At 58.3% G+C, this 14,968-nt stretch overlaps 6 protein-coding genes across 6 annotated transcripts; 4 read left to right on the top strand and 2 right to left on the bottom strand.

The window, feature by feature from the left end:
* Positions 1-756: 756 nt before the first annotated feature.
* On the top strand, positions 757-1,367 carry PSEUBRA_005918 (Redoxin; the record flags this gene model as incomplete). The annotated part of the gene is made up of 2 exons (XM_016439301.1): positions 757-929; positions 1,019-1,367. The coding sequence occupies 2 exons, from the start codon at positions 757-759 to the stop codon at positions 1,365-1,367; spliced, it is 522 nt and encodes a 173-aa protein (XP_016290091.1).
* A 411-nt stretch (positions 1,368-1,778) lies between these two features.
* On the top strand, positions 1,779-2,459 carry PSEUBRA_005919 (RNA recognition motif domain protein; the record flags this gene model as incomplete). The annotated part of the gene is made up of 1 exon (XM_059465648.1): positions 1,779-2,459. One exon carries the CDS (start codon positions 1,779-1,781, stop codon positions 2,457-2,459), a length of 681 nt encoding a protein of 226 aa, XP_059321692.1.
* Positions 2,460-2,551: 92 nt separating this feature from the next.
* PSEUBRA_005920 (Pre-mRNA polyadenylation factor Fip1) lies at positions 2,552-4,741 on the bottom strand (the record flags this gene model as incomplete). Its single annotated transcript, XM_016439305.1, has 1 exon — positions 2,552-4,741. The coding sequence occupies one exon, from the start codon at positions 4,739-4,741 to the stop codon at positions 2,552-2,554; it is 2,190 nt and encodes a 729-aa protein (XP_016290092.1).
* A 2,414-nt stretch (positions 4,742-7,155) lies between these two features.
* PSEUBRA_005921 (PAS domain protein) lies at positions 7,156-10,350 on the top strand (the record flags this gene model as incomplete). The annotated part of the gene is made up of 1 exon (XM_016439285.1): positions 7,156-10,350. One exon carries the CDS (start codon positions 7,156-7,158, stop codon positions 10,348-10,350), a length of 3,195 nt encoding a protein of 1,064 aa, XP_016290093.1.
* A 2,505-nt stretch (positions 10,351-12,855) lies between these two features.
* PSEUBRA_005922 (uncharacterized protein) lies at positions 12,856-13,809 on the top strand (the record flags this gene model as incomplete). The annotated part of the gene is made up of 1 exon (XM_016439289.1): positions 12,856-13,809. The coding sequence occupies one exon, from the start codon at positions 12,856-12,858 to the stop codon at positions 13,807-13,809; it is 954 nt and encodes a 317-aa protein (XP_016290094.1).
* Positions 13,810-14,056: 247 nt separating this feature from the next.
* On the bottom strand, positions 14,057-14,557 carry PSEUBRA_005923 (uncharacterized protein; the record flags this gene model as incomplete). The annotated part of the gene is made up of 1 exon (XM_059465649.1): positions 14,057-14,557. One exon carries the CDS (start codon positions 14,555-14,557, stop codon positions 14,057-14,059), a length of 501 nt encoding a protein of 166 aa, XP_059321693.1.
* Positions 14,558-14,968: the final 411 nt, after the last annotated feature.

A 14,968-nucleotide genomic window follows, 5' to 3' on the forward strand; every position in this document is an offset into this window, starting at 1 on the left:
GGGCCTTCCAACTCATGCGGTGATGTGAGCGAGTGCCGCCGGTGTGACGTTGGAGATGCATCATAGCGCCGGCGTGAGCTGCCTCATTTTTTGAGCGCGTCGGCCTCCACTTTTGGCAACGGTCATGCGGGCGGACTCCTGGATTTTGGTCGCCGGCCATGCTGAGCCTCGACCCAGAGCGCTTCTCTGCCAGTCAGACGGCTTCCCATTTTCTCGTTCGTCGTCGGTCGGTAGGGCCGAAGCATCACGTCCCTGTGGTAGGCCGCCGTCTGCAGCGAAGGTGCCGTTGATGTGTGTGTCAAGCAGTCGGGACATCCGTGGAAGAAAGCAATGTGATTGAGAAGGCAGGGCCAGCCAAGGCACGACGCAGAGCTTGAGCTGCACAGGCATGCAGCGAATGCAGCTTCTAGATGCAGCAGCAAATGGTGTCATTCTGCTGCGCAAAGGCAGACGGAACCCTGCAGGCCAATGGCGCCAGAGCAGATCTTATTGCCGCACAACTGCGACCAAGCGAGGTGGCGAAGAACTCCACACCAAAGCAAAATGATGCAAGGCTGCGCCCTCGAGGCGAGAAAGGCTTCCTTGTCCCGTTCGCCGCACGGTCTGTGCACGCTGTTCGGCGAAGTAGGCTCTGAACATCTGACCTCCTTCGCCCGGACCATATATACCCAACCTTGCTGACGGCTTATTCTCCGCACTCATCCATCACGACACACCTTACACTTTCCATTCAAATTCACACATCCATCATCCAACATGTCTTCTTTCACCGACAAGATCAAGGCTGCCGTTTCGGGCGATGTCAAGGAGGGTGCCAAGATCCACACTGGCATCAAGCTCAAGGAGAACAACCCTGAGAACGCCGACGTTTCGCTCGACGGTCTTTCGGGCAAGGCCATCATCGTTGGTGTTCCCGGTGCCTTCACTCCGTAAGTCCGCACCTCACTCCTGCTCGTCGTTTCAATGACCGCAACAGTGTTGCTGACAGTCTACTCGTTGTCTTTGTTTTGCTCGACAGTCCTTGCTCGTCGCAGGTGCCCGGCTACATCCAGCACGCCGACGAGTTCAAGTCCAAGGGTGTCTCCGACATCTACATTGTGGCCGTCAACGACCAGTTCACCGTCAAGGCATGGAAGGAGAAGCTTGGAGGCGACAAGGCTTCCAACGTTCACTTCCTTGCCGATGACACTGGTGCCTTCACCAAGGCTGTCGGCCAGGACTTCGACGCCAGCGGTCTGCTCGGCAACCACCGCTCCAAGCGCTACGCATTCGTCGTCGAGGATGGCGTCGTCAAGAAGGCGTACGTCGAGGACGAGGCCCCCAGCGTCACTGTCACCGCCGCCGAGAACGTTCTCAAGAACCTCTAAGCTAGCGGCTTGTGAAAAGCCTCTCTATCTCCTCTAGCTAGTCTGTGACAATGTCAAAATTTGATACCAAGATCTTCAGCACCTCTCGTTGTTTGTGACGAGCATGTGTGTGAACAACATATGACGGTTACGGCGATGAAGTTCTGCACTGTCGAAGAGCTTAATTTTGATCGTGACCAAAAAAGTCTGCACGGTTCGTCGACCATTTTTTCATTCCGAGCTTCTTCCTTCTTCACCACCATCACCTCAAGAAATACACTCAAGCCGGGCAATAAACGATTGGCGGCTGCAGCGTGAGCAATCACGATGGATGGCAGAGCCGAATCGAGTCGGAGCGCACACATCTACTCGGGCGCATCCGACCGGTCACCTGATGTTCGGCGGAGACGACGCACTCCTTCCGACGCCTCAATGTCCTCGCGCTCTGCCTCACCTCAACAGCGCTTTTCATCACGCAGCCCGATGCCCGACAGCCGCAAGAACCCCAAAACGGCGCTTCGCATCGACTTTCTCACGCACAATGTCCGCGAATCGCACCTCCATCACGTCTTCGGATGGTACGGTCGAGTAGAGAGGGTTCACCTCACACCGTCTCGCGGCATGGCGCGGGACCGCGACGGGTGGGCGCATGTGGTGATGGGGAGCGTCGAGGAAGCGGCCAAGGCGGCACTGTATATGAACGGCGGCCAGATCGATGGGGCCAGCTTCAGCATCAAGACGTGCAAACCGCCTGAAGTTCCGCGCGAAGAGGAGAGGGAAGAGCAGAGGAGCTGGGGTCGGGATCGACGTCCACAATCGAGCAGGAACGGACGAAATGACGCATATGAAGACAGGCGCAGGGCGAGCCGAAGCGAGGACCCTCACTACGTAGGCAGAGATGGAGTAAGACCGCGAGGCGTTCATCCTGACCGGCAGAGGATGATCGGAGGCGACCGATTCAATTATGGCGACGGGCGAGACGATGACTACAAGATTCCGATGCGAAAGTGGGGTCAGGCCGAACCGTCTCGTTCTCATTCAAGCCGATCCAGGGATCGCTCTATGTCCCCACCTCCTGATCGCAGTGCGAGGCGCGATTCACCTTCCTATTAGCACACCTCACACTGCCACTCACACCTCTATGGTCATGCCCGCACACAAACATAGCGCGAGCGAATGTGATGAATTCCATCTGAGTTTTGGTCTCAACGCTTCTTCCTCGATCCGCCCTTTCCTCGACTCCCGCTCTTCCCTGCGTCATCATCTTCCCTCTCGTCCGGAGCAGCTCTCTTCCTGCTGCCTCCTTTGCCCGCTGCGGGTCCTGTCGGGATCGCCGCATCCTCGACATCCCTTCCTGCCCTCCTCTCGCTTCTCGCTTGGCTCCTCGCCTCCCGCTCGCGCTCGCGCTCCTTCTCCCTCTCCCTTTCCCGTTCCCGATCGCTGCGGTGAGACGTGGACGACTTTTCGCGCCTGTGATCCCGCGAGCTGGTCGTCGACTTCCCCCTCCTCCGTCCACCAGCAGAGGACTGCGAAGCAGCATCGTCGTCCCACTCCTCTGTCCTCTTCGATCGGCCCGAAGTCCCACGTCGGTCATCGCCTCCGTTCCCGTTGGCAGAATCGTACGTGCCCTCACGTCGACTCCTTCCACCGGTGCGTCGAGGGCCCCGATCGGGACTGCGATCACGGCTATCCCAATCGTGCGCATACTCGTCCCCACCACCGGTGTTGCCGGCATTGGCACCGTAGTCAAGCGAGTCAGCGGCCCCAGTGCCCGTGTCCCGATCGTTGTATCGCTTGCCCGGGTTCTTGGGGCCGGAGGGGACGTTGGGTGGCAGGGTGGGGGAGACAGCTCGACCGGGACGAGACGATGTTGCTGCCACGGCGGCTGCTCGACCTCGGATAGATGTGCCTTTTGTTACTGCTGCTGGTCCGAGCGGGGCAGATTTGGGAGGGTTGGGTTTCGAGCGCGGCGCGGAAGGGTTGGGGAAGCCAGCGGCGGCAGCGGCGGAGGGGTCAATGCCGGAAGCGCCGAGGAAGGCCGTCATGTCTGCTTCGGAGAGCGGCTTCATCGGTGGTACGCCGGGTGGAGCGTCTTCTTCTTTGATGGAGGGAGGGGCGTCCCAGCCGCTGGCGGGGTCGGGCTTATCGGATGTGTCGTTTTGTTTGTCCTCTCGGTCCTGCGCGGGCGGGAAAGGAGAGTTCTGGCCTTCATGGCGATTTTGATTCGGGCCTTGCGGGAAGGGCGAGTTGCTGAATCGTTGCTGTTGTTGCTGGTGTTGGTTGTGCTGGTCGTGCGAGGAGGGACCAGGACCACCGTTGGACTGCTGCGGGCCGCCAAACATACCAGGCATCATCATCTGGTTCATTCCACCCGGACCACCCATAGGCGGCATATTGCCCATTCCAGGCATCGGGGGCATACCCATGCTGGCCATCATGGCCATCATCTGATCTGGAGGCATTGGCGGCATCCCTCCATTCTGCGCCATCATCGCTTGCATCGCCTGCGGAGGCGGCATCATGGACATCATCTGCTGCATGTTGCCCATCATATCTCCGTTGTTCCCGCCGAACATGTTCTCCGCGTTCTTCCTGGCATCGGTCATGCGGTCCTTCTTGCTTCGCCAGAGAGACCAGGAGTCTTCGTTGAAGCCATAGTTGAAGTAGTCGGTGAGATCGGCGCCGTAGCGTCTCCAGGGCTTCTCGGGGAGCGATTCGAGGTCGATATCGAAGATGTCCCGTGAGGCGGCTTCCTCCTCTTCGACGACGTCTTCTGGTTTGGGGAAGGTGCGGTCTTCTGGACCGGGGGAGAGGTCGAGTTTGGGCGCTGTGGAAGGAACGGCGGGGGGACCGCCTTCTGGGCCTGTACCGTCGAGCGCTGTCTGTGGCTTGGCGGGAGGGGCACCGGGAGGCTGCAGACCACCTGCTGCTGCTGCGGCGGCAGCGGCGGCCGGGTCAAGAGCTCCGCCAGGTCCGATCGACGTCGAAGCCGGACTGGCATTTGCAAGTAGCTGCGACCGAGAGAGCGGGGTGTATTCGGATGTGAGGGTGGATTGAGGTCGTTGAGGTGTGCTTTGATTCGGGAGCAGTCGTGCTGGCGGTGCGCCAGGTCGTTGGAAGCCGGGTCGCGCAGTCGGCTGCTGAGCGTCTTGGGTTGCATCGATAATGAACTCGATGTCCGAGTCGCTATCGTCTTCTTCCTCGTCGTCGTCTTCCTCCTCTTCATCGTCGTCGTTATTGTCGGCAGCAGCTGATGCGTCTGGTGCTGCTTGCTTGACAGTTGCGGAATCTAGGGGAGCATTTGGTGCTGCTGTCGCACCGTCGTCTGGCTTGGGAGCAGCAGGAGGAGCGGCTGGCTCGTCGCCGTACAAGAAAGCGTCGTCGTCGTCCTCCATATTGGCAGCAGCAGATGTATGCGAGCTGAGATCGCTTTGTGGTCGCTACCAAGAATGAGGAGGAAGTTGCAAACGGGTCTGGGCGTCCGCGACGGATTCCTGTTGTTCTCGTCGTTTGCTTTTCTTTCCGCCGTTCTTATCGGGTTGTTCAAATCGGTGATCTGCGATATCAATAGTTGACTACACTCGTACGAGTCAGCGTCGGCCCGAAAACGCGAGCGCGTTTGTCCGATCAAACATTCGCACAATGGGCCAAAAATGACGATACTACGCACAGGCTTATGCCACTGCGGTTGCGCACCGAATTGACAGGCATCACAGCGGCTGGACTTCGACTGTGATTCCAGAAACGAACGGGTAAGAGCTGTCAGACCGCGGTAATTATCGTACGGACGCGACAAGGTCGAGCCGAGTTGCTTGCTTCGACGGTCGTGATGATCGCTGTTGCAGGAAGGTAAGGTCTACGGTACGAGACGTTGAACACGGCCGCTATGCCCCGCGCGCGCTTGCGTCAACCCGCAAAGACCCTAGGGTCTAGGTGGCGTCGATTCTAGAAAGTGGCTGCAGGTGGGTCTTGTCAAACACGTCAAAGTTTGCAGACAGCCGAAGATCGAGGCCACATCCAACTAAACTTGGCACAGAGACGGGGGCGTACTTTTCGGTAGTCTGACGCAACTTATGTTTTTTTTCAGGTCACTCGAGGCGAAAGACGAGTCTAGAGCGGAGGCGAAATCCTTTCCACCCAGATCGATGTGGACTTGGCCGGCTATCAACCCTCCTTTGACCTCGCGGTGCTCTTACTCGCCTTCGCCACCGCCCGCCCGCCACCATATCGCGACCTCAGTCTCACAGAGAGAAAACAGTGAGATAGCTACTGCGAATGCTGTTCAGCTTCAACATCAGTCGTACAAGAACAGTCCGACCGCCAGAAATGGGCGGATGTCAGAGATCGACGTCGATCAGAGGGCCCGTGTTTGCGTCAACATAGCCAACCGGTGAAAGGGTCGCTCGCGTCTCTTCTTGGTTCTGAGAAAAGGACCGAAAAAGCGAGCCGGGCGTGGGAAGAGAGACAGAAACGTTGAACTTGACATCCAAAACCAAACATCCGGGCTCTAGAGCAGAGGCACGATTTCGGCATCAATCCATCAATGGACTCGTCCAGTGCCTTAATCGCAACGACCCCCCGCGCGCCGGACTCCAGTTGCATCACAGCCAAGAGACAGTGAAAAATTGCTGCGCCTCGACTGAGCATCGCAACAGCACAGCACAGCGCACTGCTGCCTTTGACTGCGGTTGCAGCTCGACTTGAGCGCAGCGAGCAGCGATTCACCTTGCCTCACCACCACCATCCGTTGCCCACATCGCAATCTTCGGTCACTCTCCAGTACTGATGGCTCACTAAGTCCACCAGCACTGCATCATCACCATCATCCTGCCCCTCCTTTAGGCGGCCCTTCATCTTACAGCCTCCGATATCGCTAGGCTATCTCAACAACTTGTTTGCACGTCTCAAAGCTCCATTCAGCTACACCACTGCAAATCAACATCATCATCTCTCTTCACACTCATCCCCAACAACTTCATCGACCAGTCACCTCGATCCACATCGTCACGCACCTTTCTGCGACTTTGATCATCGACTCTCATCTCGACGAACCCTCTTCACCTTCTGATGTCACATTGGCTTTGATGCTGCTTTCACCCGAATCGCCACCAGCCCAAGTCAACATCCCCCTTCATCAGCCTCTACGCTAGGCTGTTGCTACTCTCATCACCTTTTCGCACAAGCGATCGCTCCTTCAACAAGCAAGGGGATATTCGATCAGCGTGACCTGCAAAAAGGCTCTTGAGTGTCGTAGCCTCGTCCCATCCCTCAATCACTTCTGCTGCTGATTCGCATCGAGTTTGCAGCCAGAGGGTTAAGTCGAGTCCCGACACTTTAGCGCCTGTCGCGCTACGCGGCCGCCACCTTTCTGGCTCGCCATCATTCCTCCTCCCTAATCCTCACTTGCACACTAGGCAGCCGATATCGCTCTGCCCCTACTGCACTGCTATCCCGCGACCTTTTCGCATCAGTTGGATCCTTACCTTCTTGTTTTCTCAATCCACTTGATCTTCGACATCATCGGTCTTGTTCCCAGTCGACATTTTTCTTCGTCACGATCACCAGAGCCAAGGACACATCTCCGTCCTTCATAGTTAGCACTACTGCTTCTCTCACCAGCGCAATTATCTTTCCGGCGTCCGTTTCGTTACGCCCGCGCTCTCTCTGATCGTCCCCGAAGCTCGACTTCTTCGTTCGTTCTTCTCGACCTTTATACCCTTGCTATCAAAGCAAATCGCACTTTTCTGTGCCAATAGCCGCTTCGTCTTTAGTCACCCTTTTTCATCACCAACCGATTCACTCATCGACGATGGCGGACACTTTCGACTTTGACGCCTTCATCTCCTCTCCCTCGCACGCAGAGGTCGCGCCTCCGGCCGTCCCTAACAACAATGGCGCTTCGATCGCCGTGGACAATCTCGGCAACACCGTCAGCACCAACGCATCCGCGCTGCTCGGTCCTCACAACGACATGGTCGCGTCCTTCTCCGACCAGGGCATGCAGAACATCAACGGCGGACTCGACATGATGGCCGGTGGCACACTCATGAGCCAGTCCAACTCGCTCATGTACGGCAGCAACTACGGCGAGTCATTTGGCAACGATCTCATGGACTCGTGGGACATGGGCTCGACCACCGGTGCAGGCAACGGTGCCCCCAACTTTGGCTTTGGCGCTGCTGCTGCTGCTGCTCCTCCTCCTCCTCCTCAGGACGCTCACACCAACGCCAGCGTTATTAGCCAGAACAGCCAGATGCCCACGTCAGGGCCTGCCCCTGCTGTCGCTCCCGCAGCGTCAGGTGCCAAGCGCGACATCACCGCTTCCTATCGCGACCAGATTGCCGCTCACCATTCGCACCTCTTGGGCACAGGCAGCCGCAGCACGTCTTCCATCCCTCGCGTCTCCACCTTCAAGCGAGTGCAGCCCCCCATGAACCGCGGCATCACCGTCACCAACGCCGCCAGGGCTAACCTCAGCTTGCAAGAGCGTCGACGCCTCTCGCGACAGGCCGCCAAGATGGCAGCACCACAGCCGCAGCCGCAACAGCCGCAGCAAGCTTTCGGCCAGGCTTCGCAACATGCAGCCGCTCCGGGCGTCGCTGCCTTCCCTTCAGTCGCCGGCCGAGGTGCCAAGCGCAGTCTCAACGACGATATGAGCCAGATCAGCAGCGGGCCCTTGCCGATACCCACTCGTAGTGTCTCGTTCATGAACGACTCTTCCGGGTCGTCCGTGTCGTCGTCCGACATGTCACCGCAAAAGATGCTCGACAGTCGTTCCAACAGCTTCGCACCCCAGATGCCTGCAGCCAACGTTGGTGGCAACGCTGGCGCTAGCGCTGAGATCTACCAGGGCAACTTCAGCACCTCGTCGGGTGATGCCATCCCGACCTCGAACAAATACTCGAGTTCGGGTGTCGATGTCCTCGGCATCCTCTCGCGTGCCATCACTCGTCCTAACCAGAGCATCGCGCTCGGTCCCGTCGATCTCTCGTGCTCCTTTGCCATCTCGGATGCGCGTCACCCCGAACAGCCGCTCATCTACGCCAGCGAGACGTTCTGTCACCTGACTGGGTACACGCTGCACGAGATCCTCGGCAAAAATTGTCGATTCCTGCAGACGCCCGGCGTTCCTCTCGAGGCCGGTGCTGAGCGTCAGCACACCGACAACCGCGCTGTGGAACACCTCAAGCGTCACTTGGGTGGTCTTCGAGAGTGCCAGGCGAGTCTGATCAATTATCGCAAGGACGGCAGCCCCTTCATCAATTTGGTCACTGTCGTGCCTGTCTCGTGGTCTGATCCGTCCCAGGTGGACTTCCTCGTTGGCTTCCAGGTCGACTTGGTCGAGCAGCCCGGCGCTATCCTCGAGCGCAAGGACGACGGCTCGTACCTCGTCAACTATCGCTCCATCAACGACCCTCCTCCTTCGGCCATCCTCGGCGCGGACGAGCTGGGCAAGGATGCCGATGCGGATGCCTCCAAGCAAGCCCTGCTGGCTGCCGACATTCTCGACCTTATCCATGGCGTGGGTCCCTGCGATGCCAAGCAGTGGTCGCGCGTGCTTCTGGAAAATTCGCACGACCTCATCTACGTGCTCTCGCTCAAGGGTACATTCCTGTATGTCTCGCCGTCCATCGAGCGCATCCTTGGCTACACGGCCGACGAGGTCATCGGCAAGTCCATCTCGGAATTCTGCCACCCCAGCGATGTCGTGCCCGTCTTCCGCGAGCTCAAGGATTCCACAAGCAACGCCAGCATCGCCGCCGCCGCCTCGCGTAACATTCGCACGGAGGGCGTTGCCAACCCCTTGACCAAGGGTGGCGGTGGTCAAGCTGGACCGCGCGTCAACCTCATCATGCGCATGCGACACAAGCACGACGGTCACCGCTGGATCGAGAGCACCGGTAAGCTGCATCTCGAACAGGGCAAGGGGCGCAAGGTCGTCATCTCCAGTGGTCGACCGCGCCCCGTGTACAATCTTGCCTGGGAGCACGTCCGTCGGGGTGCCGAGTCTGCTCAGCCCTCGTTCTGGTCCAAGCTGTCGATCGACGGCATCTTCCTCAACTCGACAGGTCCCGTTGCCGAGGTGCTCAATTGCGACGAACGCGACATCTTTGGTCGCCACGTGCTCGAGCTGACCAACTATGAAGCGGCACCTTCGCTTCTGCAGGCACTCCGCAGCAGTCAGGCCATGAGCGTCTCGCACCTCATGGGGGACGGTGCAGGCAACAACGTGCCCGTCTTCACGTCGTTCTACCCTTCGTCGGCTGCTGCTGGTCCTGCGCTGCCCACTGTGTTCATGCACGTTCAGCGCGCGTCTGCCGAAAGCTCGTGGATGATCCCCAACGTGGCGTACCCCAAGGGCGGACCTCAACCCGCCTTCGACGCCACGGGCACCAGCATCGACTCGCTGACATCCGTGTTTGCCGAGCTGTCGACGTACCGCAGCTCGTCGTGGGTGTTCGAGATGCATCAGCTCAAGAACGTCAACCGCCGACTCAAGGACGAGATCCGCGCTTTGCGGCGCCAGTCGCGAGATCACCTCGGCGCCAACGGACAAGGCCTCAACGCGAACGGCGTTCAGCTTTCGACACCGCAGACTCCGACCATGGCGAATGGCCGTCGACGCAGTGGACCCATGGATGGCTCTGCCGGATTCATGGGCAACGGACAAGGTCCTTCGGTGCCTCACATCCAGACGCCAAGTCCCATCAAGCGTCGGCCCGATCACGGTCACGGTCATCGCCAGCACTTGCGGCCAACTGCGCAGCTGTCGTATCTGCATGCAGGACACAGCACCGATTACGGCAGCAGCAGCAGTTCGGGCTCCGAGTTTTCGCCGTTCCCCGAGCGGGCGCCCAACGATCGTCGTTCTGGTTCGGGCGATGCCTCGGACGAGACGGCGGCCACTACCACCACCTCGGGCGACACGTCGGAAAAGGATGGCGGTAGCGGCACCGGCAGTGGCAGCGAAAGCCGTCGCAACTCTGGATCGGCGGAATCCTGAGACAGTCGTCAAACAAAAAATGCATCCCTCATCTCGTTGAACAGGTGATTCTTCTCTCTTCATTTCATTTGGTGTTTCCGGTGTTACCATTATTGTATATTTGCTCATCGTGCGGCCTCGTTTCCCGGTTCAGGGGGGATTCTGGAGGTCTTCATAATTGCTAGTCTCGTTCTCGTATCTCTTGCGTGATTGTGTCGATTCGGAGTGTTGCCGGCGAGATGAGTTCCGGTCCATGAGCATAGCGTGCAGCGGAAGATGCCGAACGGGAGCTAGACGCTCTGTGGTGACGTTGGGCCCTGGCGTGCTCACTTGCCGTCGGTCGGCTAAGCATCATCGACTGACACGTTCCGGACCATCTTTGGTCGTTGACGAACACTGGCGGCTCTGTTGTCCACGGGGACCAAAAGTCATCCGTGCGGCTGCGCATCCGAGTCGTTCCTTGGGAAACAGAGAACCGAACCGAACAGCCGCTACGCTAGTGCTAGTGCGAGACAAACAATGCAGTCGCCGAATCTCGACCACGAGATGGGAGATGGGACCAAGGCTGACGACGTCCAGTCGATCTCAAAGCCGGATCGGCTTGCGCCATTGTTCTCTCACATCCCAAGATCCACCGGCACAGCGGGAAACAAGATCGACCTATCATGGCCTGAGCTCGGAAGATTGGGAAGCGTGCGGCTATGCGGTTCTGGAGTCCGAGGCGAGCCTGACATTAGCTTGGTGAGCATGGTTCGCGGAAAGATGACAACCAAGCAAGCCCACTTTAGCAAAGCTTTGCAGCGGCATGAATCACGCTCTGCAGATGGTGGAGGAGGCTTGATCCCTTTTGACAGTCGCCGCAAGCCTGAAATCTATTTGTGTCGTGATGCGCACACGGCGCTGAAGAGCATCTCTGTCATCATAGCAACCAGCCGCGTCCAATTTTAGCAAGCACCTGCGTGCTAAGTTGCCGGCTGTCAAGATTCGCCTTCCGCGCCCGTCAGAATCGGCCGGCTTCTGGCTCAGGAACAAGACGTCACCAACAATCTCAACCACGCCTCAACATCCGGCCGCCGCAAGCCACCTTCAGCCAATCACACACGCAGAGAGCTTGGCAAAGCGCCTCCGTCTCGCATCTTTCCCCCGCATGACTCAAATGCCGCTGCAAGTGATAGGCTTGACACTCTCTCCGGATTCCTGCGCGCAAAGTCAACGCGTTGCATTGTTGAAGCAAAGGAATGATGATGACGAGACCGTGGATCAAGACGAGATGGAGGCGAGAGCGCATCAACATGGACCGGCATTCCGATCTTGCAAACGAATGAAGTAGCGTGCTGTACGGATCAGCGTCCTCGAATTCTCGGATGGGTGGAAAGGCCAGCACATTTGATTCTCAACGTGCCGCGTCCAATGTGGATGTCTCACTTTGAACTCTGTCAGCTGTCACCTTTGTGCTTCGTCGCCCGCCGAACCGCCGCACCCCCTTGTCAGCTTTGATGTAAGTGGCAGCTGTCTCTGTGACTGAAGTGCAACGCCTCCTTTGCGTCCCGTATGCAGGAGGTGACCGAAGCGAACGGTGTCTGAACGCTTTTCCTTCGCTTCCGTGACCACATGTCATGCTCCGTCGCAGCCTGACGTCGTTGGAGTTCTTTCTCATGGTCCTCAAAGCGTGCTCGGCAGCAGGCTCTGCATGAATCCGTCACAATCACGGAACAGGCGGCAGCGGTCAAGCATCCGCAACAATGTCTCATTGGTAGCATGGTGGTGCCTCAGCTTCCCGTTTCGGCGTGTCATGCTGGCAGATGTTATCCTCGTTCCAACGGCAAAGTTGCCCGGTCATACCAGCTGAGGCTGAGTGGCCCTTGTGATCCATGTTATTTGCAGCAGGTCTAGGCCGCCTCGCTTGCAAAGCTTCACAGCCACTACTAGGACTCTCGACCGCTCCTCTGGCGGGATCCACTGGTCACTACTCGCCCCTCGCCTTCCCGCCTCGACGTTGAGAAGCCATCCTAGACTACGCTCTGACATCATTAAGCCAAAAGAAAGCGTCTTTTGCCCATCTGCACGACGGATCATTCAAACTTGCGTCACTGGACTGTGCTTCACCCTCTCGTGCTCGTGCTTCGACCGGATAGCATTGCCGGTGGCAGTGACGGCATCATCGCTGCTCGCCTCGCCAACTGCTGTGCAGCGGTCTTTCCGTTCATAGCCAGGATCCCTGCCCCGGCAAGGCGAGACTGATCCTGCGCAGACAAGGGCACTTGGTACCCGAGCCTCGAGCTCCCTCGATTCTAGGGACTGAGATTGCTTCGGCATCAGCGTGGTTCAGCTGTCTGTGACAGCGTGGGAAGCCGACCTTACAAAACCATATAAGCTTCTTGCTCGAGCTCTACTCCTTGTCCATCCCCCAATACATACCTCTTCCACCCACCCATAAGGAAGAAAATCACACCGCTCTTGCATCAATCGTTGCACAACTCCCCCCTTTCAGCTCAGTCCGCCCGCTCAGCTTGCACATCATCCAACATGAACGCCGTCAAGAAGGTTCTCTCGAGCAAGTCGCATTCCAGCGAGTCGTCGGACGACGGACGACACACCGCCACCACCGCCGCTACTTCGACCGGTGGCTCGCCCGCCACGCACCAGAAGGACATCGGTTCTGCTGACGGCCGCCTGCACAACTACTCTGACTCTCGCTCCACCGGCGAGAAGGTCGAGGACAAGCTCGGTCTCGGCCGATCTGGCGATGTCCACGCTACCGACGGCAGCCTGCGTCACAAGACAGGCCACGACATTGCTTCCGACAAGCACCTCGACCTGAACAGCGGCAAAGTTGACCAGGATGTTCAGCACCTTGCTGCCGTCACGCACCACACGCACCAGCGCCACGAGGTGGAGGAGGTGACGCGCCAGAAGGAGCACGAGCGTCACGTCCACCACATCCAGCACCACGTTCAGCCCGTGCTCGACTCGGAGCACTCTGCCGAGCAGACGCACACGAAGGTTCACCCGGTCACCAAGGTGCACGAGAAGCACGCCTCGACCGACAAGGATGCGCACCTGCTGACTTCGGTGGCTGGCAAGCACGCGGACCAGTATGCCGAAGCCCCCGTTCACCGCCAGGTGGTGGACAAGGGAGAGCAAGTCAACGAGCACATTCACCACCACATTCACAACGTCGTTCAACCCGTCATTGAGAAGGACACGCACGAGTACCATCGCATCCAAACCACCATCCCTACCCACGTCGTGACCCACGAGGCGCCCATCGTCCACGAGTCGACCCACCACAAGCCCGTCTCCAAGGCCGACTTCCTCTCCGGCGGCGGCAGTCTGACCAACAACTCGCGCTCCGTCCACGAGGCCAACCTGCTCAACACGGGCAAGTGCGATCGCACCGTCGATGGGCTCGGTGAGAAGCTCGAGCGCGATCTCGGCCTCAAGTCTTCTTCCACCGGCAACAAGACTACCGCCATCTAAAGCGGCGAGCATATCAAATACCACGATACCATTTTTTATTTAGTTGCTCCATCACCAGCATCCATTCGCAATGTGCTCTCTTCAGCCAATTGAATCGTTTTAGTCGATGCTTGGTTTTGTGATCGCCTGGCTGGTTCTGAGCATCCTTGTCGATGCACTGAAACCATCGCTGATGTTTTGAGAAGGATGCTTATGCGCGACGGGTATATTGATGTGATGCTGTTGTACATATGTTCGACATGCAGGGTTAGACGGCTGCGGATGGAGCTGCCGAGCTTGTTGGTATCTCCTCTTGCTCCTCCTGCGCCAGTAGATCCTCCAAGAACGCGTCTGTCGGCGGTACACCCTGCCTCTCGGTCACCGCTCCCGGCAAAACAAACGTGAACCTTCCCCCGCTCTTCAACGGTGGCGGCGTATGTTCGTACCCCAACTCGAGACTGCATCTTGAGCAGCAAAACGGATACTGCTTCTCCAAGCTCCCATCGGGCCTCTTGATGAACTTGGCTTGACCCTGACTAGCGCTGACCTTGAAGATCCTCGCCTTGCGCACCTTTTGCGGTGCGCCGGTGATCGAGTATGGCGGGGAATCGAGACAGCGTAGGATGCGGGAGTTGTCGAGCGGTCGAAGAGGGAGGCTAGAGAGAGGGCGGTCTGAGACCAGGACGAACTCCCCGCATAGACAGTAGTAGACGTTGAGGTTGGGGTTGTGAGAGCGGGCGTCGCTCTGCCGTGAGGATTCGTTGCGCATGATCGAGGCTGCCGCGACGAGAGTCTGCGAAGTGCTCGAGATGTGAGGTACGATGGCGAAAGGGTGAGGAACAAAGATGAAGGAGGAGCAGGAGCGAGGGGTGTCGTGCGAGAGCTGTCGGAGTGGAGGTCAGCACGTGACCCTGTATTTGCGCGTGCCAATTTGAGCGGCAGGAAAAAATACAAAAACAGGGCAGCAGCCTCGCAGAAGGTCTGGACGCGTCGGCGTGCCAGCTGAGCGAGAGCAACACTTTTTCTTTTGGCGTGGTCACTCTGCTCTGGCTCAACGCGCGAGACTGCTGGCTCAGCTTTGAGAGCAACACAATCGACTCAGCGCGATCAGCCGCTGAACCCTGATCGCTTCCTTCGTCCCTCCTCTCATCGACAGATCAACCCACCACAGCAACCACAA

This window comes from Kalmanozyma brasiliensis (assembly GCF_000497045.1).
Source record: "Kalmanozyma brasiliensis GHG001 unplaced genomic scaffold PSEUBRA_SCAF7, whole genome shotgun sequence".
Taxonomy (NCBI): Eukaryota; Fungi; Basidiomycota; class Ustilaginomycetes; order Ustilaginales; genus Kalmanozyma; species Kalmanozyma brasiliensis.